At 52.9% G+C, this 21,418-nt stretch overlaps 1 protein-coding gene across 1 annotated transcript in view; it reads left to right on the top strand.

The window, feature by feature from the left end:
- Window positions 1-16,366, top strand: part of LOC142597056 (maestro heat-like repeat-containing protein family member 2B) — a 33,428-nt gene extending 17,062 nt beyond the window's left edge. Inside the window, exons 29-38 of the mRNA XM_075727491.1 lie at window positions 575-771; window positions 1,019-1,181; window positions 1,477-1,670; window positions 2,082-2,219; window positions 2,418-2,529; window positions 7,336-7,624; window positions 8,073-8,299; window positions 9,913-10,042; window positions 11,972-12,102; window positions 16,163-16,366. Coding sequence (XP_075583606.1) covers window positions 575-771; window positions 1,019-1,181; window positions 1,477-1,670; window positions 2,082-2,219; window positions 2,418-2,529; window positions 7,336-7,624; window positions 8,073-8,299; window positions 9,913-10,042; window positions 11,972-12,102; window positions 16,163-16,366 — 1,785 coding nt within the window. The remainder of the gene's footprint in view (window positions 1-574; window positions 772-1,018; window positions 1,182-1,476; window positions 1,671-2,081; window positions 2,220-2,417; window positions 2,530-7,335; window positions 7,625-8,072; window positions 8,300-9,912; window positions 10,043-11,971; window positions 12,103-16,162) is intronic.
- The last annotated feature ends 5,052 nt before the right edge of the window (window positions 16,367-21,418 follow it).

The following is a 21,418-nucleotide window of genomic DNA, read 5'->3' as shown; positions in this document are numbered from 1 at the left end:
AAGCTGGGCTCTTCCACGGGATGAGGGAACTGGCTGCCTCTTTGTCTTTATCATGACCACGGCTTCTAGCTGTGAAAGGCTCCAACAAACACCCTTTTCTTCAGGGGATGGTCCTCTGTGTAGCGACGGCATTGGAGTTTTGGGAAAGGAGGGCAGAGGCAAGGAATAGTGTCCCTGGAGAACTGGGTTCCTCCGGAAGGAGTCACGTGCCCTTGCACAGGCCCTGCAAGAGTGTGTTTGGTTTTGCTCTTGCATTGCTACAGACACATGGGGAGAGCTATTTAAGTGCTGGGTGTGAAATGTGTCCATGTCCTCTGTGTGCACACAGCGCACGCAGCTGCTCATACATCTGGGCCCAGGCACGTGCAGTGACTGAGGCTCTGCCTGTGAGCACATGCATCTGTGCGTGCGCGTGTGTGCATGCGTGTGCACTATTGCCAAGAGCAGGCTCAGCTCCAGACATGAGCCAGGGTCAGGCAGGGTGGAAGGAGTGAGGTTTCGAGCTAGATCTGGACTCTGTGTCGACGGAGCAGGCATTGCTCATGTGCTGAATGACTGTGTCTGGGCCCCGCAGGAGGGGATAAAGAAGGCACTGAGCCCTTCTTTCTCCTCTTCTTTCATTCAGGTGCCAAAAATCCTGAACACCCTTTACACCTACATGCAGCAGAGCACCCACAGGCCCTTCCTGCTCCATATGGTGTTTCTTCTCGCCCGCTTTCACCATGAGCCTGTGATCAGCAGTCTCCTGCAGAAAGGTCTGCCTATGGACAGGTATGTGCACTTCCCCACTGTAGTCAGAGACCCTGCAGCTTGCTTGTACTGGTGGGGGCGGGGGGGGGGGGGGCAGTTGAGAAGCAGGTCTTTTTTTTCTGCCTGAACAGTCTTGAGTGTTGCAAGACTGCATGCTTGTATCTGCTGTGAGTGGGGCATTGTAAGCCCCATTGCAGGTGAGGAGGTTTGAGGGCACTGCAGGACTGCGAGGATATGGGCTCAGGGGTGAACGTCTCTTCCCTTGCAGTGACATGGTGGAGCTGTGGAGGAGCCTGGGAAGAAGCATCCTTGGGATTCAGATCCTGAGGTGCTTAGTAGAGAAACTAAACAGAGCAGGAAACAACCACCTGGGGACTCACTCCTCTGCTTGTGAGCGGCACAGCCGTCAGACTGCTCTGGAGACTCTGTCGGTACGTTCAATGGCACACACGTTTCTGCAGCTTTGCATCTGCTTTCTAACTCATATCTTGGCACGAGGGAGTCAGGTGCCCTTTGTGGATGCCCGTGGAGACTCCCAGGGCACTGTGCTGGGCTGGCCTCAAGGAGTGTGGGGAGCCGGGACAGTTTTGTGCTCCTGAGCCACAAGGCTGTCACAGAAGTGACAATTGTGGACAGTAACCCCCCTGCCCCAGGCAGGCAGGGGAACCAGGCTGGTGGGAAAAGGCCTTGCCTGAACAGGTGGTTCTTGGTCATGTTTCTCTGCAGATCACCCGTGCCATCTCCGAGGTGGTGCTTGCCCTGAGGAGCACAGAGGAGCTCAGGCAACTGCTTCCCCACCTTCTTCCCAGCCTCATGAGGTGGGCCAGGGAAACGCTGGGTGAGGAGAGGCTGCTTTCCCCCATAAGCAGCTGGAGACAACTGTTCCTTGAGGGCCAGGTGCTTGAAGAGAAGCCGTGCAGGTAAGGAGCTGAAGGGGCAGATGGAGGGGCTGGCTTCAGTTCCCCTCACCAAGGCATGTGCCTTTGTGGAGCTGAGGGAGAGCTTCACCTGCCCCGCTTCCTAGATGTGGAAACCAGTAGTCATGGTTGGGTTTACTTCTGTTCCTTCATGGAGAAACTCCAGCTCCTAGGCAGGAGTATCTAGCATGGAGTCAGTCTAGGGGTATGGGTTTTCTTCTGCTTCAGTGGGTTTGGGGCATGACAAAAATGCCAGTGTTGTTAGCTGCAGTCTTGGAGGCTATGAAGCATCATTTCAGGGGTATTTAGCTCTGCTAAAGATAAGTCTTCCCCTAACCTGCTGTGATTTGAGATTTCTTTGGGTTTGTGGTGGTGGTGTTATTTTGATTTGTTGTGTTTTGTTTCTTGTGCCAGGATTTTCCTTTCAGCTATAGAGTTGGTGCTAGGCAAATGCATGGTGCAGAAATGGATGCGGCTGCTCATGAATTGGGCAGTGTGGGCTCGCCTGGAAGACCCCCTGGCTCACCCTGAGGGGGTGTGTCTCCTGAGCAGGTAAGAGCCCCAGGGATGCATCTGGCCACCTTCTGTGGAGCTGTGCGCAGGGAAATGGCTGCTGGGACCCTTCCAGTGTGCCTGGGAAGCTGTCCTGAGCAAAAGAATAGCGTCTGTGTCAGCGCAAGTGAATTCTGGAGACCCGGCCTGTGGCCTTCCTGGGCAACTGTGTGTCCCTCGCTTGTGTCCCCTGCACAGCGTCCTGCTCCATGCTGGGCTCATCTCCCCCTGTGTGGTGAGGAACCTCTTGCCATGGCTGGATTCCTCCTCAGTTAAGCTGCGGGTGAGTGCTACAGCTTTCTTTGCTGAGGTAAGGCAGGGGGTGGGGAAGGAAGGGTTCAGAGGGGTTTTGCCGAGATACTGCTGCTTGGGATGTCTAGCTCACCAGACTCACTAGCGCAAGCGGCAGAGGAGTGAGATTCTGCCATCCAGACAAACATCTGTCTTCCAACCCAGCTGAAAGAGGCAGAGCGCAAACTGAAAGCCATGAGAGAAATGGCAGAAGGAAGTCAACAGCTGGAGAAGGAACAGGAGAGACAAAGTTAGCGCTCCAGAGGAAAGAGGAGGAAAGCGAGTATTTGCAGAGGCCTCAGGCAGAAGTACACAGGGAACACAAAGAAACCCTGCAACTGTTTCGAGCCCAGCTGATTGAACTGAATGATCGGTACCAGAAGTTAAATGAACAACACCAGAAACTATTTCAGGAACTTGAACAGCTGGAAGGAGAAAGATCCAACCACATCATTTCCAGGCCATGCCAGGCTAACCTGGGAGCAGACAAGGAGTGCATCCTCCTGGAGGCTGTGAGAAAACAACCAGCAGAGCTTCGAGCATTCGTAGCTCAATAGAGCTATGATCCTTTTGATGGTCACAATGAGCTGCCTGAACTAGTGCTTCCTCTAGTTGCTGGACAATATGTTTACATCTTTGGAGATGTGGATGGAGAGGGCTGGTATGTAGCAGAGCTGACCAATGGCACAAGAGGCGTTGTCCCCTCTAATCTTGTTGAAGAAGTTTCAGATGACGGATGACCTGATGACGCCAGAGTCTCTCCAGAGACAACTAATTGGTAGCAGGACACAGATGATGTCTGTCCTGTCTTCTCGTATCTTCTTGTTAAATCTTTTCTTAACAATCTCTCTGTGTCATCTCGCTCTCTATCCTGTGTGCATGCAAACTGAAAGGACTATGTGCCAGCTATTGGGGGGTTGGCATGGGTGGACTGGGTGCCAGCTACTGGAGTCAACCAGGGGGTGTAGGCACCCCTGGCTTGTGGTGCCAGCTACTGGCATGGGTCCCAGTGCAGCTCGTGGAGTGAGTAGGGGTTCTCAGTGCAGCTACAGGAGCGAGTGGGGGTCTTGACCACCAGGCTCTGTGGCAGGAACGGTGTACATCCTGTAAACCACCTACTGGGGGAGACCAGCATGAGTGAGGTGAGTGAGAGGCTCTGTGAGTGTCTCTATCTTCCCCAAACCTGGTGTGCATGGGGTGTGCGTGTGCATCCACCAGCAGACTTCAAGCTGGACCAGCTGGTGACTTGCAGGGCCTTGGGTCTAGGCTGAGGTATCAGGTGGGCAGAGGGTCTGTGCTAGCACCTGGGGAGATTGGCAAGTGTGGGGTGCCTGCAGGAGAAACGTGTGAGTGCTGCCTGTTTGCAGGGAGCACGAAGATGGACCAGTTGGCGAGTAGCGGACCCATGGGGTGGGTCAGAGGGCTGGGATCTGGGCAGAGGTACCAGTGGACAGAGGGGCTGTGCCAGTACGCAGGGGATCCATGAACATCTGTATGCTTGTGAACGTAGAGAGTGTCGTGTGTGCCTGCACTAGTGACCTCCTGTCTCTGCCAGCCCAAGAGGAGGAGGGGACGTGGCTGGCTGTGTTTTATGTGAGTCCTGCATGCGGGTGCTGTTGACGGCAGCACCTCATCTGTGGCAGTCTGTGTGACTGGCTGTATCAGTGTCCTCTGCGTGTGTGTGTTGGCGTGTGTGTGTGTGTGTTGGCGTGTGTGTGTGTGTTGGCGTGTGTGTGTGTGTGTGTTGGCGTGTGTGTGTGTGTGTTGGCGTGTGTGTGTGTGTGTTGGCGTGTGTGTGTGTTGGCGTGTGTGTGTGTGTGTTGGCGTGTGTGTGTGTGTGTTGGCGTGTGTGTGTGTTGGCGTGTGTGTGTGTGTGTTGGCGTGTGTGTGTGTGTGTCTGTCTGTCTCTCGGATGCGTGGTCAGCTTCGCTACTAGTTACCACCTGCAAGCAGAAAAGTGGCAGCTGAATCCCTCAGCCTGCACAAAGACTCCAGATCCCCAGGCTGGGCTCCAGCAGCCAGGCACGACTGTACTGGGTGGTACTGGTGTGTATTGGGCTCCAGCGGCATGGCAGGAGGGGTCCTGGGCTGGAGTGGCTGGAAGTGGTGGCCAGTCTTGACATCCCTTAACACTGTGGGTCTGTGGGGTGCATGGGGGGAGCTGAATCCCACTTCAGCCCAAAGGCTTCCAGCTGGGGAGGAGATGCCTGCATTGCTTCAGCTGAATTCCTGCCTGGCGCAGGGTCCAACCAACACCTCCCTGTCACTGCCTGTGTGTCCTTGTCGTTAGGGGTCAAGAATGTCAGTGTCCAGAGGGGAACATTTATACTTCTCATAGGCATCCATGCCCTGATAGGACAAACCACACTTTTGGAATCAGTGTCTCTCCACTCTTCAGAGAGGGACAATTGGTGATTATTTCAGTCAGCTAAAAAGTCCATTCCCCAAAGGTGACTCTGTTGCCTTTCAGGAGCTGTCAGCCCTAGAGCCCCTGGGACATCTCCAGGCAGCCCAGAAAGTGGCTGCTTTGGCTGGTCCTCTGCTGCTGAGCTGGGCCGGGCTCCTGGGATGGAGGGAGCTCATAGCAAGTGGGCAGTGCTTGTGAGAGACAGCTCTGCCCAGGAGCAGCTCCCCTGCAAAGTGCAGCAGGGCTGAGGGCAGTGCCTGCAGGCAGTGAGGGGAGAGGAATGAGGCAGGGAGAGGTTGGTGGAAGGACAGCTGGGCTCTCAGTGTGGGAGAAATCTTCACAGGTCTTTACATGGTAGGACTCTGGCTGCAGGGCAGTGCACATGAGTATCCCGGAGGGCTCTCCAAAATCTGGTACATCCAAAGCATCTGTCAGAACAACCCTCACAGTTTATCCAGTTTGTAGGAAGACGTGCTGCTGAGCAAGGCTTCCCTGCTGCATCATCAGAGGGACAAGACATGACAGCTGCCTTCTGCCGGGTACAGCTGCAGGGGTGTGAAGCTGGGTGTACATCCAGGGGTGCCCAGGACTGTCCTTCCAAGCAGGGTCCCTGCACCCCAGGGGGCTGTGTGCTGGGGCAGGACTCTGCCACCTGCCAGGGTCAGCGCTCAGCCTGCCTGGGGAGCTCCTCCCAGTGCTGTGATGACAAGCTGTGGGTGGAAGGAGCAACCCGCAGCAGGGCAGGGTCCTTCTGCTGTCGAGAGAGTGCTGCATGGGCCAGGCCTGCTCACAGCTCCACATCACCCCCAGGACATTTCTGAGGGCAGTTTTGAAGAGGAAGATCAAGGTGGGGGTTACCTGAAAGGGCAGGTGTCTGTGCTTTGAGGATTCTCCTCTTGGTTGTCTGGGTGGGCAGTGGGAGATGGGAATTTATTTCTCTGTTCTGAAGAAGGCACTCAGACCCCAGCTCTTGTTAGGACTTGTCTGAGCTGCTCCTTCACACCTGCACACACAGAGATGCCCCTGGGGAGTGCCTTGTTGCCAGGAGGTGTCTGAAGGGCAGAGCTGAGCACACAGCAGGTGGGATGGGGTCTGTGAACATAGCCAGGGCAGAGACATGGGGACAGAGAAACAGCAGGGACAGCTCCAGGCTGTAGAGACATGGGCAATAAGGTAGAGGGAAGTACCACCAGAAATGCCTTGGGAGAGGGGATTCGAGCACCTCCCTGCCATCCCCTGCAGTGCAGACACCTGCCCTGGAGCAACCCCCTCACCTCTCCCACCTAGCAGAGCCTCTGCCCTCACAGCCATGGGGTCTCAGGCTGAGTCACCTCCTTCGCATCCCGATCTCTGATGAGGAGAAACCCCCAAATGCCTGTATCTCTGTCCTTGCCCTGTCTCCCTCAGCAGGCGCATTGGGGCATTTCTGCATGTTTCCCCCCCTGTCCCTGCTGTGATTGTCCCCACCTAACCTGCGGTCTGTTGGCACTGCAGTGTGGGGGACTGGAATGAGCTGGCCCTCCTTTCAGGACACCCCATCTTTAGGACATTTGACTTCCCCTGGGAGTGCTGCTGGGCTGCAGGTTGCCCTCCAGAAGGGCACAGCTCTCCCATAGCATCTCTGTGTTATGTAGGAGGCCCACGGAGAAGACACCTCGGTGCTAAGGCCATGGAAATGCTGCCGGACAGCTGTAGGTGGGCAGCTGCAATGAGCCCCCTGTGTCCCCGGCTGGGAGGGGAGAGCTGAGATCATGCTCAGGTACAATGAGGTGGGCATGGAGAGTCTGGAGATCTGCACTTTGAAACCGGGTTCCTCTGCTCTCAGTAGTGTCCACTTTCTTTTCAGGGGAACATCTGAGTACAATCACCCTCCAGCTCAAAGAGGTGCCAGCACAGGGCAGCTGAGAACAGGACTGATGGACAGACTGGCTCATCTCACTCTACACTAAGGGAAAAACCCCTTTGCCTCTCAGGACCCACAAGGTTTCACTCGGAGTGCAGCAGAAATGCCAGGGATTTCTGCCTTAAAACACTCCTCAGGTGTGGTGGGGCAACAAGGACAAAATAAACAAATCAAAATCCCCAAAGCTCTGCTCTACGGTTGGGTGATTTGGGAGCGACAATGCTGAAAAACTTTTTGATATCACAAGTGGATTTGATCTGAGATCACCCCATGGCCCTATTTACCTTTTGGTGTAGGGCAGGACTGTCTCCTCCAAAGCCCACAGCAGAGCCCCCTGCTCCCAGAGACACCCTTAGTTGGCCCTAAACAAAGCTCATGAAAGGCACCTGCCAAAGGTGTTCCTGGAAATGGGAGAAGCAGATTAGGGGATTTCTTTGAGAAGCAGAGTAGGTTTTGCTCAGAGAAATCTCCCCTAACTTCTCAATGCCTTTTCTTCCATAGTCATCCACACCTAGAAGCAGCAAATGTCTAACGGCAGCTCCATCACTGAGTTCCTCCTCCTGGTGTTCGCAGACACACGGGAGCTACAGCTCTTGCACTTCTGTCTCTTCCTGGGCATCTACCTGGCTACTCTCCTGGGCAACGGCCTCATCATCACTTCCATAGCCTGCAACCACTGCCTCCACACCCCCAGGTATTTCTTCCTCCTCAACCTCTCTCTCTTCAACCTGGGCTCCATCTCCACCACTGTCCCCAAGTCCATGGCCAATTCCCTCTGCAACACCAGGGTCATCCCCTTGGCATGTGCTGCCAGGTCTTTTCCTTTTTGATGTCAGCAGAACTGTGTCTTGTCACCATCATGGCCTATGACTGCTACATTGCCATCTGCAAACCCCTTCAACTACAGGACCCTCCTGGACAGCAGAACTTGTGCCAAAATGGCAGCAGCTGCCTGGGGCAGTGGTTTCCTCCACGCTCTGCTGCACACTGCTAATACATTTTCAATACCACTCTGCCGAGGCAATGCCATAAACCAGTTCTGCTGTGAACTTCCCCAGATGCTCAAGCTCTCCTGCTCCAACTCCTGCCTCAGGGGAGTTGGGCTTCTTATGGTTGGTGTTTTTGTGAGCTTGGGGTGTTTTCATTTTCATTCTTTTCTCCTGTGTGCAGATCTTCAGGGCCGTGCTGAGGATCCCCTCTGAGCAGGGACAGCACAAAGCCTTTTCCACGTGCCTTCCTCACCCGGCTGTAGTGTCCCTGTTTGTCAACACTGGCATGTTTGCCTACTTGAAGCCCCACTCCATCTCCTCACCATCGCTGGAGCCGGTGATGGCTGTTCTGTACTCAGTGGTACCTCCAACATTGAACCCCCACATCTACAGCTTGAGGAACAAAGAGCTCAAGGATGCCATTCGGAAAATGATTTCTTGGATGTTTTTCAGTAGTGATAAACTTCTCTCCTCACAAATGACTCCCAGGGTATCCCATTCCAGGCCTATGCTATGGTTTTTTTAGTTATCATGTTCATCATTAGGATTATCATCATCATTACTCTTCTTATTATCATTATCGTAGCTGCTATCATTATAATTTTGTGGTAATTTGTGGTTATTTTGTTCCTACACAAATATTTAGACTCAGTTCACTTCTACTGAGGAATGGACCTGTTCTTTCTCACCTGGCGTCCATATAAATGTACATCTAACACTGGGTCAGAGGTGGCTCTCATATAGCATCTCTGTAATATAGGGTGACCTCCTCAGTGCACAAAGGTTGGGCTCATCTTCCAAAGCTGATGCCAAGAACAGGCATGAGCAACTGCTCCCCAAAAGGGCCTGTTTCTTCATTGATTAAGGAGCAAAGAGCTCAGTGTCACATTGTGACTTCTTAGACACCGAAGGCTGGATTTAAGACTAACCCGTCAATGTCTACTTACAATGGAGATGGTGAGCAGTCACCGATGTACATACCCAGGACATACCCATGCAGATGATGGCCTTGAGAAAGCAAACCTGGAGCTGCCTGGAGACCCCAGGGATCTCCATAGACAGCGTGTGCCTGGGGCAGGCAGTGACTAGAGACGCACAAAGTAAGAGATCACCCAAGGTGGAGTCGCTCAAAGCAGAAGTGCTAAACCCAGGCGACGGCAGGGAAACAAGGACTCTGGAGTCCCAGTGGAGGAAATGGGGACCCAGCAGGCACAAGGAAGGGAGAGGCAGGAGAGTCGTTCATGTCACCCTCAGACATAACTGAACATCTACTCTCCTTTCAAATGCATCATAGTCCCTTCAAGCACCTGCCACATCCACAGAGCCCCAGGGTGGGGCTTCACAGCAGTGATCCCCACCCAGCTCCCAAGGGCCAGTGGGGAGCACAAGGAGAGGGCCAGGCATGACCAGAAGATCGGAGTGGTCGGCGCTGCCTGTAGGCTGGGGGGCAGGGGCAGGGGAGGGCGAAGGGACTTCCTGAGGTTCCTCACATACCTCTTGATCTTTCAGAGTAACATGTTAGCAGTCTTACCCCCAAATCTAAACCTCCAAAACTGCTTCCATCTCCCTATTGCCGATGTTGGAAAACTGAAAAAAAAAAAACCCCAAACCCACAAAACAACTGAGTCAGGAAAGACCTTGCAGGTACCTGGTGAACTTACCTTCCCCTTGAAAAGTCCCCATCTCCAAATGTCCCCATTGTGAGCTAAAGCTGTGAGCTAGAGCTGTGAGCTAGAGCTGTGAGCAGCCCCATCCCACATAACACCCTCCAGGTGGAAGAATGACCCTGCCCTGCCAGGGCTTTCTCCTTCCACCCAGACCTCCCTGCACCACCGTAGGGAGCTCCCAGGGCAGGCCAAGTGCTGACATGGCATGGGGCAGAGTCACCGTCCCGAGCACACAGCATCTCTGGAGCAGGAGGACATCACTCTGAATTGCAGCCCTGTGCAGACCCGAGTGCACATCCCAGCTGCACACCCTGCAACCATCCCTCGGAAAGGTAGCAGTGATGGCCTGTCCCTCTGACGGTGGCAGAAGAAAGTCCTGCTCTGGAGCGCCTCCTTCTCCTGCACCCCTGAGAAGCTGTGAGAGCTGTCCTGACAGATCCCATCAGCAGAAGATGTGGCAGCTTCGGAAGACCTCTCTGGGAACATCAGCCACACTGTCCTGCAGCCAGAGACTTACTATGTCAAGGACTGGGAAGATCATAAGGCCATCGAATCCACACAGTCCAGTAAAACGGTTGTCCCTTTCCTCCACCTGGCTGGAGGCAGGCCCCCTCTAGTCCTGCTCATAGTATTCATTACTCACTTCTTGTAAATGCGAATCAAAAGTCCCTTTATTAAGATCAGAAGTAAAATCAACCCTTCTACTCTGTCTGGGGAACTGCCCACTGGAAACTGGAGCTGCAATTTACCTGGAAGAATCACCTTTTGTGACTCTTTTTCCTTGCAACTCATGCACCCATGCCTCTAGGGTCGAGGTAGATTTTCCCATCCCACTTCCTCATGTCCTCTCCATGGTCACGCAGGTAAAACCACAGGGTGGCCCGTGGTGTGTATCCACTATATCCTCTCTGTTGAGCAGAGGGACGCTTACTCCTAACAGCTGAGATACTGGTCCGTACAGGTGGGGAGTAGGACATACCCTCTTTGAGTTGCTGGAACACCGGACAGTTTTTCAGACAGTTCTTCCACAGCCGAGACACAGGCCTGTAGGGAGGAAGAGAGACTTTCTTCGCATTTCCAGAGTTGGCCAGTGTCCTGGTTTAGCCCCTGTCGGCAACCAAGCTCCACACAGCCGCTCGCTCACCCTCCCCTCCCCAGTGGGATGGGGGAGAGAACTGGAAGGGCAAAACTAAGAAAACTCAGGGGTTGAGATAAGAACAGATTAATAATTGAAATAATAATTATAATACAAATAGTAATACAAATTGTAATGAAAAGGAGAAAAACGAGAGAGAGAAAGAAAACCCAGGGAAAAAAAAAACCAAGTCACACAACCACTTACCACCCGCCAACAGACACCCAGCCAGTCCCCAAGCAGTGATCGCTGCTCCCCAGCCGACTCCCCACAGCTTATATACTGAGCATGACATCACATGGCATGAACTATCCCTTTGGGCAGTTTGGGTCAGCTCTCCTCGCTCTGCCCCCTCCCAGTTTTTTTGTGCACCTGGCAGAGCATGGGAAGCTGGAAAAGTCCTTGACTAGTGCAAGCACTATGTAGCAACAACTAAAACATCAGTGTGTTACCAACATTATTCTAATGCTAAATCCAAACCACAGCACTATCCCAACTACTAGGAAGAAAATTAACTTTATCCCGGCCCCCCCACCCCGCTCCCCCCCTCCCCCAGTTCTCCTCAGGCTGCTCGGCCTCTGCCCCCTCCGGCCCCGCCCCAGGCTGCCTGGGACTGACAGGCCGCCTCCGGCTCCGCTCATTGGCTCAGCTGTGGCCAATGGCGTGGCTGTTGCCAGGCGGGCACAGGCAGCCCGCGCCTCTCCTCCCAGGGCTGCCCTGCGCCCGCTGCCCCCCAGCCCGCAGCGGCTCCTCAGCCAGCCGGGACACTGGGCCTGCGGAGAGACGGCCTGCGAGAAGGGCCATGGCCCTGGGGCTGTTCTCTCAGCAGCGCAAGGGCTGTGCACAGCCCTGCCCTCCCTCTGGGCTCTGCTGGGGGCTGGGCCTGCCCGCGGAGGGAGGGGAGGGGAGGGGAGGGAGCTGCCAGGAGGGAGCTGCCTGGAATTGCTCTGGATTGGCAAGTCTTTCCCAAAAATGCAGGTCTGTCTGTGCTGCCAGCCACAGCCCTGGGCAGGAGGAGCTGTGTGACAGGAGCCGCTGGCATGGGCCAGGCCGGCAGCAGGCAGAAGACAGGGCTCTGCCCCTGGTGCCAGTGCCTGTGCTGAGCCCAGCACCCAGGGCCTTCTTCAGGCCTCGCCTTCCCCCGGGCAGTGAGGAGGAGGGACGCCCTGTCCTGGTGTGGCCCAGGGCATCTTCCTGTGGCCAGGAGGAAGGACAGAGCCCCGTCTGTCTTCCCGCGGGGGCTGACCGCTGTCCTTCGCTTCTGTCCCTGGTGCTCCCCAGTACTGGCCAAGCAAATACCAGGGCACCAGGGGCTCCTGGGGCTCAGATCAGCTTTGCGGCTGCCCCTTTGCTTCTGCAGATGCAGTTGTTTGCTACCCCCTTCAGTGGTCAGAACTTTTTCTCTTCATGGCACATGGACTGGACAGAAGCCAGTTCCCTGTTAGTCTGGGGGAACTTCAGGGAAACGAGGAAGTCAAAGCATGCACACAGGTGTGAGGACAGTGAAAAGGAGCTGTGTCAAGGTTTTTTCCTGCTGTTTCAGATCTGAACTCAGACATCTGTGCACATCCCAGCACCAAAGTCAGGTTTTTTTTCTTCCAAGCTCCACAGCTTTTCACCAGCAAAAGTGAGCTGGCTTTCGGGATAACTCGGCTCCTTTCTTGTTTAATTGTGTGCCCACACTTTCCCTTTTTCCAGCAATTTCTTTCTTCCCCCTTGACCCTTGCCCAGTTCCATCCTCTTTCAAAGCTAATTATGATTTGATTTTCTGGACAGATCATCGAGTAGGTAGACAGAGGCTCTAAGTCTAGGCTGACTGTATAGCTGTAGGCTGAGCTATTCTACCTCTACCTATTCTACTTCTGAAGGCTGGATAGATATGGGCTATGGATAGAGTTACTGTTTGCCAGTTATTGTTTCTTTTGGGGTCCTGTGACAGTAATGGTAAGGCTGCCAGCCTGCAGCTCTGCAGCAGTTAAAATTATCACTGAAAGTGTTTTGATGGTGGATGCTGTTCTGTGCATTTCATTTTCAATAATTGTTTCACTGAGCTGGAATTTTTTCTGTGCAATTAGGTGACAGGGATCTTCTTGCAGTGGGCTTCTGTTTCTGGAGCACATCCTGACAGCCTTTGTCATGCAGAGCTTTCCTCTCTGCTCCCGAGAGGAGTGATGGCCATGACATGGAATGACTCCTGTGTGTAATGGCTCTACCAGTAGGCTTGGATTTAGTGCATCCCCATGGACAAACATATGCAGCAGGTGCTCCATCCAAGAAGTTGATGTGCTGACACTCTAGAGTGAATTTGGAGGTGTTTCCTCCTCCTTGTCCTCTTCCTCTTCCCTGTTCTTCCTCCTCCTTTTCCTTCTACTCCTGTTCCTCCTCTGGTTCTTCATCATAGTTGTCGTCGTCCTCCTCCTGTTCTTCCTCCTCCTGTTATTGTTATTCATCTTGTTCTTCCTCCTCTTCCTCCCATTCTTCCTCCTCCCTCCTCCTCCTTCTCTTCCTTCTCCTCCTCCTCTTCCTCTTCTTGCTGTTCTTCCTCCTCCTCTTATTCTTCCTATGACTCCTGTTCTTCATCCTTCTTTTCGTCCTCCACCTCTTCTTCCTCTTCCTCTTCCTCCTTCTCCTTCTCTTTCTCCTCCTTCTCCTCATATGCCTCTGCATGTTTATCCTCTGCATGTTCATTGGCTTCCTGTTCTTCTTGTTCTTCATAGTCCTTCTCCTTATACCCCTCCTTCTCCTCCTCCTCCAACTCATCCTCCTATTCCCTTCTGCTTTTCTTCCTCCACTTCCTCTTATTCTGTTGTTCTTTCTCTCCTGTTCTTTATCCTCCTCCTGCTGTTCCTTCTGTTCTTTTTCCACCTTCTCCTTGTTGTCTACTTCCTCCTCCTCCTTCCTCCTCCTCTTCATCTTCTCCTACCTCATATTCATCTTTTTGTTTCTCCTCCTCATCATCCTGTTCTTCTTCCTGTTCTTCCTTCTCCTCCTACTCAACTTAATTTTATTCCTCTTATTCCTCCTCTTCCTGTTCTTCTTTCTCTTCCCCCTCATCCTCCTGTTGCCATCCTCCTTTTTTTCTTCTCCTTTTTCTCATCCTCCTCTTCCTCTTCTTATGCCTGTACCTTTTCCTATTACTTCTCCTCCTGTTCCTCCTCCACCTCCTCTTCTTCCTCCTCTTGCTCATTTCTCATCTTTCTCCTCCTCATTGTTCCTTTTCATCCTTGTCCTATCTTTTCATCCTCCTTATCCTCATCTTCCTTCTTGTGTTCCTCCTTCTTCTTCTCCTCCTCCTTCACCCTTTCCTCCAATTTCTCCTCATCCATCTCCTCCCATCCCTGGAGGTATCTAAAAGCCATGTAGAGGTGGCGCTTAGGGAACTGCTTAAGTGGTGCCTTGGCAGTGCTAGGTTAACAGTTGCACTCAATGATCCTAAGGGTCTTTGCCCACCTAAATGATTCTGATTCCATGATTCTATGCAAAACAAAGCTTACAGAGGGTGGAAACAAGGCCAGGTGTCCTGGGAGAAAGATGGAAACATTGTCCGAGCATCCAAGGACCAAGTCAGGAAAGCCAAAGCCCAAATGGAATTGAATCTGGGCAGGGATGTCAAAGATAGCCAGGAGAGCTTCTTAAGTACGCAGGAGACAAAAAGCAGCCGAGGGAAATTGTGGGCCCCTTGCTCAACGAGACAGGGGACCTGGTTCCACAGACGTGCAAAAAGCGGAGGTACTGAATGCAGCCTTTGCCTCAGCCTTTACTAGCAAGAGCAGCCTTCAGGAGTGCCAGGTCCCAGAGAGTAGGTGGAAAGGCTGGAGCAAGGAAGAGGTACACTTGGTGGAAGAGGATCAGGTCAGAGAATACTTGTGAAACAAGGGATATGCAGTTCTGAATGTCTCTCTCAAGACTGTGTACTCTTCCATATGTTTTTATTATGTTGACTTAATATACCGCCATTTGTCTTCAGCCTCAATTGTCTGTTTTGTCTCTCTAAAGTGTTTAGTTACAGACAAGTTCATCCTGTGATTTCTATTTTTAATATTAAATGCTACCAAACGGTGATGGGCTTCTTATTCACTGGTCCTGAATCAGGAGGTGAGTGGGGAACCTGTATTAAATACATTTCATCTGAATAATCTGCCTGGTTGATACAAGCTGTGTGGTTCAGAGATGTCTAAAGTTTGATCTTTGTTTTTTTAGAGATAAAAAGCACTTGCCCCACTGTAAATACATATAGTATGTAAAATGTATATAGTATATAAATACAGCAAAGTTACAATGGATTTTTACCTAAGTTTTACTAGTTATTTAACAAGCAGTATGTGATGTGAATGGAAAGCTTTCAGCATGTGTTTGATACTCACAAAATCAGCTCTTCCTTTCAGTGGTAGGTGAGAAGATGCTGTCAGTGTGACCCAGAGAAGATAAGTAACTGGGGACTTCAGCTGCCTAGGCAAGAACACAGACGGCTTTCTCCTTTGAAGTTAAAAGCTTCCGAAACCAGGCAGCAGGTTGGAAGCTCAGCAGTAGCTTTTTACTGTGTGTGACACCATAAAAAAAAAGGAGCAAGGTTAATGTTTTACTAAATAGTGCAAGGAGTATTTTGGTACATGCAGAACATCCTAAAGCCAAAGGGTAAGTGTCCCCTGCCTAATGTTCCTATGGCAACAGTTATGTGAAGTGACATAAAGTAGCATGACCAAGAAACCACATAGCTTTCCTGTATCTGGCTTTTTTTAGCTCTTCTGCCCTTTGGCTCCAAGATTTGGTGTCTTGTGTCTTGTCTGATGAGTAACCCTGGCCTAAAAGTATCAAAGGAGTTTAAATGTTGACTGCTGTACCTCGATTAAGAGCTCCAGAAGCAACAACTGCCCGAACTAGCTACTAAGCAGTAAATGGAGGGAGGGCAGTTCATGACAGCTTCAGATTAGAGCTGTGGAGAAGCAGACTGGGCAACTGCAGCAGCATCAGCTATTTCTAATTGGAGGAGTTCTAATTAATCTACTTGAGGAGCAGAGATCCAATTTCCTCCCCCCCTGCCCCCTTTCCATTTCACTGAAACTCATGGAAGTGGACTGATGAAATACCTCCTTAATTTAGGGTGACTCTCGAGGGAAACCAGCTCTTAATGGAATAAAACTCACAGTTGTAGCATACTTGACTGAAACAATCTATTTTGCAGTTAAAGGTTTTTCTCTCTGAAAATTTAAACCTGATAATTTAAATTAGTATGCCTAAAGGTAGGGAAAAGAGGCCTTTTACTTACAAGAGCAGTTATAACACATGCTGTAAAACTGAATCTTAATCTCTAAAAAAAAATCAACAGGTGCCTCCCATCTGTTGTTGGTAAATGAGGAGCTATACAATAGTATAGTTTCACACTTTATTTTTTGGGAAAATCTCCAGGTTTAAGCCACAGGTCTTAATGACAAATGACAACATTAATATTGCAGTGGATTTACATAGAACATCACATTTTTAACGATGATTGATGCAGAGTATTTGTGGCGCCTGTGTTTAATGCCTGGTGTTCCACATCCTTTCCTCTCAGAGCTGCGATCAGAATCTTCATGCGGAGGAGAGCTGTTTGCCTCGTGACCTCGTGAAGAAAATCAAGAGCAGAAAGGAAGAAGTGGGCCTGATGGCAAACCCAATGTCAAGAACCTGCTCCCATGGGCCAGAGGTCAGTCTTGGTCTTGCTGTCAGTGAAGCGAAGCTGTGTGACGGGGCGGTGATGCTGGTGCTGGGGCGGTGATGGAGGCCTCCGTCCTGCCAGCGTTGGTGCAAATCAGCGTGGTTTCTCCCACGGGCGCCCACCACCCGGAGCGATACCCCCTCTCCCCACCCTCTCGGTGGCCATCCCCAGCCCAGCTCAGGCATCTGTGGGGTGGGAAGGGGCTGCGTTAGCCCCCGTGCCCCACCTCCCACTGAGCAAATGACCGCAGGCAGAGAGAGGCGCTGCAAAGCGAACAGCCAACACTTTTAATAAAATAAGGAAGAAGCAGGGATGTGGGAGAGGGCTGGGGCTGGGGCTGGAGTGGGTGGGTGCAGGTCTCTGCCTCCGGATCTCCCCCTGCGCGTGGGTGCTATGGGGGACGGTGCTGGACCGGTGGCTATGGGTAGCCATTGCTGTCGGCTATCTCCATGTTGATCTCCCTCTGCACAAAAACTGCAGCTGGCCCAGTGACATGTGCAGGGCCGCCCGCTGCTGCTGCTCCTGGGCCAGCTTCTTCCTGTGCTTGCGCTTGGGCCGCTGCTTGGGTGAGATGGGCACCGACTCCTCCTGCTCCTCCAGTAGGGTGGGCGCAGCTGCGAGGCCCCCGAGGGCCAGCATGGGGTGGTCGGGGGTGCGTGGCAGCTGCGGTGGCATGCGCAGGTGCTGGGGCAGCCCCTCGCGTGGGGTTTGGCCCCCCGTGGGCGACAGGCGCAGCCAGCTCAGCTGCCTGGGTTTGGCGGCAGCCCCGGTGCGTGCCTTGCTGCTCAATGCCGCCTCTGGTGCCATCTCCTTCCTGCCATGAGGTGGGGGCTTGGAGTCAGCCGTCCCTGAGCTGGGTCTTGGCGCTACAGGCAGGGTCTTGGGGCTACGGGCAGGGTCTTGGGGAGTCTGGGGGGCACACTGGGGCCGGGCTGGGGCTCCGGGTCGGGCGGTTGGTTCAACATACTTTGTAAGCGTGGAAGAGAACTGGATGTGGACAAGCAAACGCTTCAGGCAACTGCAAAGTAGAGGTGGGGGCAGTCTGTAGTATTTCTGTCAGGATCAAGAGCTAAAGGATGTTTCCATTCAAAGAGCCAAGTCTGTTGGGAGCTCCAGTCTCCAAAACTCTAAACCCTGTGTGTTAAACAGTGCTCAGCCCTGATGTTTATTTCTGCTACTCTCCAACACGGTTTCTCTGGGCTTTTTGTTTGCTTGGGTTTTAGTCTGTGGTAGGTGTCCAAGCTCAGTTCCATCAAAGCACTTGCAAGCCTGCCACTTGCTGGGGGCCAAGGCGAAGGAAGAAGCCTCGTGCTTGTATCAAGCCCAACGCAAAATTAAAGCACTGAGAAGTTCCCCGAGTCAGCCCTGAGCCAGAGTGCAGGTATCTAAGCTGCGATGAGGTGGAAGAGCCTGGAAAACATTTCATCGGCAGGAGGCAATGGAAGAAGGCAGGGTGTATATGGCACCTGGGATTACGTGGTAGGCTCAGTTTTGTTAGTGGATCAGTACTGTACTTGAACATTGACTAAGCCCCAGGTCAGAGCAGAAATTCTTGTTACTAATCGCAGGTGCCAGAGCACTCGTTCTGCTCTCTCCTCCCTGGTTCATTAATTTAGTCTTTTGTGTATATGCAGGGCCTTGATAATGCTACTGTGTGGGCACCATGTATGTGAGTGGCAGGTTTTCTGTGTGACTGATGTTTCTTTTAAACAGGAACATCTTGATATGTACTCCCCAGGAACTAAGGAAGTGCAACAAACTGATGAAGAAAGAGGTGCCAGTGAAGGAGGGAGTGTAGGTTAGTTCTGGTTTTAAATGTTCTTGGCTGTGTTCTAGCCAAAAGCCTTGGCTTAAACAGCTGAAATGAGCTGAACCACTGGGTATTTTTCATCCCTACACAACTCTGTATTGCTACAGACATTACCAGCCATAGTCATGGACTCTGAGCCTGTACTGTAGCAAGGTCAAAGCAGGTGTTAAAAAAATTTTAAAAAGTGTGCTTTTCCAAGATGCTTACAAGATTGAAAAGAAGAGATGTCTGTGGGCAGGTGGGAATATCCAGAAATGGGCAGTGTCACCTGGAATGAGGAAGAGTGATGTGGGTCCAGCTGTAGCATGCCAGTTTTCATGGCCTTGAGCAGCAGAGCAAGGATTTTGAGGCAGCAAGGCCGTCTGCCAGGGTGTGTGAACAGCTCTTCGCGAGCATGGGGATGGCGATGGGAGAAGACAGTGCTGTTCCTGTTGGTGTGTAGCAGGTGACAGTCAGTGGAAGCTGCTGTCAGGACGTGTAATTAGGAGCCGTTGTCGTGGTACTCGGTGGGAAATAGCATGAGGGAGGAGGCTAAGGCATGAAAGGCCGCATTAACTGATGTGTGAAGTGAGGGGAACAACGGGACGGTGTTAAGGAGACTGTTAGTTGCGATGAAGGCAGTGAGTGAGATGATGCTTGTAGGAGCTTTCTGAGTGAGTGAGAATGTGGCAGGAGTGCATGTAAGGAGAGAAAAGGTTGCGGCAGGAGTTGAGCTGATGAGAACTCAAGCAGGAGCTGATTTGGGCGGTGTCTGGCGAAGTCGTCATCTTGTATGTGTTGCACAGAGTGCGTAAGGCCTGACTGCTGGCAAGGAAAGGAGCGTGAAAGGAGTGTTGGAGTGCCAAGGAATGGGGATAGATGTGATCCCAGAGTCATTTCTCCATTTTCCATGGGCTGTCTGTATAACCCCATGTAACTCATCTTGCATTCAGAAAGAAGTGGCAGCCTTTTGGTGAATGGAGGGGAAAAAAAAAAAAAGAAGAGGTAACGTGTGGCAGAGCTAGAACATGGAGTGAGATTACCATGCTTAGTCTGACCATTCTAGAGTATTAGAAACATTTCCTTGAGACACTTTGCCAAAAGGTGGCCCCCCCCCTGCCACCGTTCCTCTCCAGTTTTATTGCTGGGCGTGATGTCATATGGTCTGGAATATCCCTTTGGTCAGTTGGGGTGAGCTGTCCCGGCTGTGTCCCCTCCCAACTTTCTGTGCACCTGCAGGGTCAGACAGCAGGAAGGAGCTCCCCGCGGCATGCCGGCAGCCGTAGTCGTGGGGCACGGGGCTGCTGGTCAGCCATGTTGGTCTAGGGAATGGCAGAGATGAAGTGAGATGAAACGCCACGGGATGGCTCTTCCAGGGACGCTGAAATGCCCTGAGTGCTGCAGGGGAATTTGTGATTTGCAGCGGCAAATGTAGTCACTCAAGGAGACCGATCCTCCCCGGGTGGCATCCTTGCTGGCTCTCCATCCCCCTGTCAGTGGGTTTTTGGGGCCCTGGCTGGTGGGACCCACAGGGCACGTTCTGACAATTCCCTTCCCCAATTATTTAATCAACCAGTCTTTATAGTATGGAAGTGTGTTAACTTTGTAGATATATATGATGATGTCAAGTGAGACTCTGTAATGTGAGGAGGTAGTGGAGTTTTCCTTGGAGACTCTGATATTGCTCATGCTGAAGTGAAACAAAGGAAAGGCCAGCCTGTCCCTGGGAAGAAGGACTTTGCATCTGGGAAGCTTAGAGCTGTCCATGAAGGCTAAAGGATAGCCCAGGTCAACCAGATAATGCCAGCGTCCTAGCCTCTCTGAGACGTCTTTGAAAGGCTCCCAGCATGGTCTGGCATCATAGATCAGTAACTCCAGCAAGACTGACTCCAGGGACATCTGGATGAATAGACAAGCGGCGAGAATGCTGCAAAGCCAGAGTTGCTTTGCAAAGTTTGGCTAGGATTAGTAATTGGGAGCGTGGGTGCTAGTGAAGAGTCAAGTTGTCTTGTACGTGAACAATGGAAGGGTATAAGAAGGCTGTGTAAAAGCACATTTGGAGTGCCCCAGTTGGGCTGGGACATGGCACGCAGATGAAAAAGTACTTGCCCCTCTAATTGTATACTTTGCATCCTGGCCTCTCGCCTTGGTCGGCATGGGCCGGTTGCGAATTCTTTGTGACACCGTCTTGGGGCTCAGCTGTGGGCAGGGGGTTTTGCTGGGTGAGGTCCAGGCAGCGCCGGACAAGGCCGTAGAGGGGTGGGAGCGAGCTGGGCAGCCGATGCAGCACAAGCTCCGGGATCTCACTGTGTGAGCCCACGCAGCTATGGCCACTCGCCGGCCAGGTGCCAGCTGCGTTTTGCGCGCTCAGCCAGTCCCTGCCTGGCCCCCTGGGGTGGCCGCAGCTCCTTGCCAGGGCCGGATCTGGCTCACCGGCTGTGATGCTGGTGCTGGGGCGGTGATGGAGGCCTCCATCCTCCCGGCGTTGGTGCAAATCAGCGTGGTTTCTCCCACGGGCGCCCACCACCCGGAGTGATGCCCCCTCTCCCCACCCTCTCGGTGGCCATCCCCAGCCCAGCTCAGGCATCTGTGGGGTGGGAAGGGGCTGTGTTAGCCCCCGTGCCCCACCTCCCACTGAGCAAATGACCGCAGGCAGAGAGAGGCGCTGCAAAGCGAACAGCCAACACTTTTAATAAAATAAGGAAGAAGCAGGGATGTGGGAGAGGGCTGGGGCTGGGGCTGGAGCAGGTGGGTGCAGGTCTCTGCCTCCGGATCTCCCCCTGCGTGTGGGTGCTGCGGGGGACTGTGCTGGACCGGTGGCTATGGGTAGCCATTGCTGTCGGCTATCTCCATGTTGATCTCGCTCTGCACAAAAACTGCAGCTGGCCCAGTGACATGTGCAGCGCCGCCCACTGCCACTGCTCCTGGCCAGCTTCTTCCTGCGCTCGCGCTCGGGCCGCTGCTGGGGTGTGATGAGCACCAACTCCTCCTGCTCCTCCAGTGGGGTGGGCGCAGCCGTGAGGCCCCCGAGGGCCAGCACGGGGTGGGTGGGGGTGCGTGGCAGCCACGGCAGCATGTGCAGGTGCTGGGGCAGCCCCTCGCGTGGGGTTTGGCCCACCATGGGCGACAGGCGCAGCCAGCTTGGCTGCTTGGGTTTGGCAGAAGCCCCAGTGTGTGCCTTGCTGCTCGATGCTGCCTCCAGTGCTGTCTCCTTCCTGCCTGAGGCAGGGGCTTGGAGTCAGCCACGCTGCATCTCGGGGCCGCGGGCAGGGTCTTGGGGAGTCTGGGGGTCACGCTGGGGCCGGGCTGTGGCTCCAGGTCGG

The sequence above is a fragment of the Pelecanus crispus genome, unplaced genomic scaffold (genome assembly GCF_030463565.1).
Source record: "Pelecanus crispus isolate bPelCri1 unplaced genomic scaffold, bPelCri1.pri SCAFFOLD_47, whole genome shotgun sequence".
Taxonomy (NCBI): domain Eukaryota; kingdom Metazoa; phylum Chordata; class Aves; order Pelecaniformes; family Pelecanidae; genus Pelecanus; species Pelecanus crispus.
The sequence above is the reverse complement of the archived record's forward strand: the minus strand, read 5'-3'. Positions and strand labels throughout refer to the sequence as shown.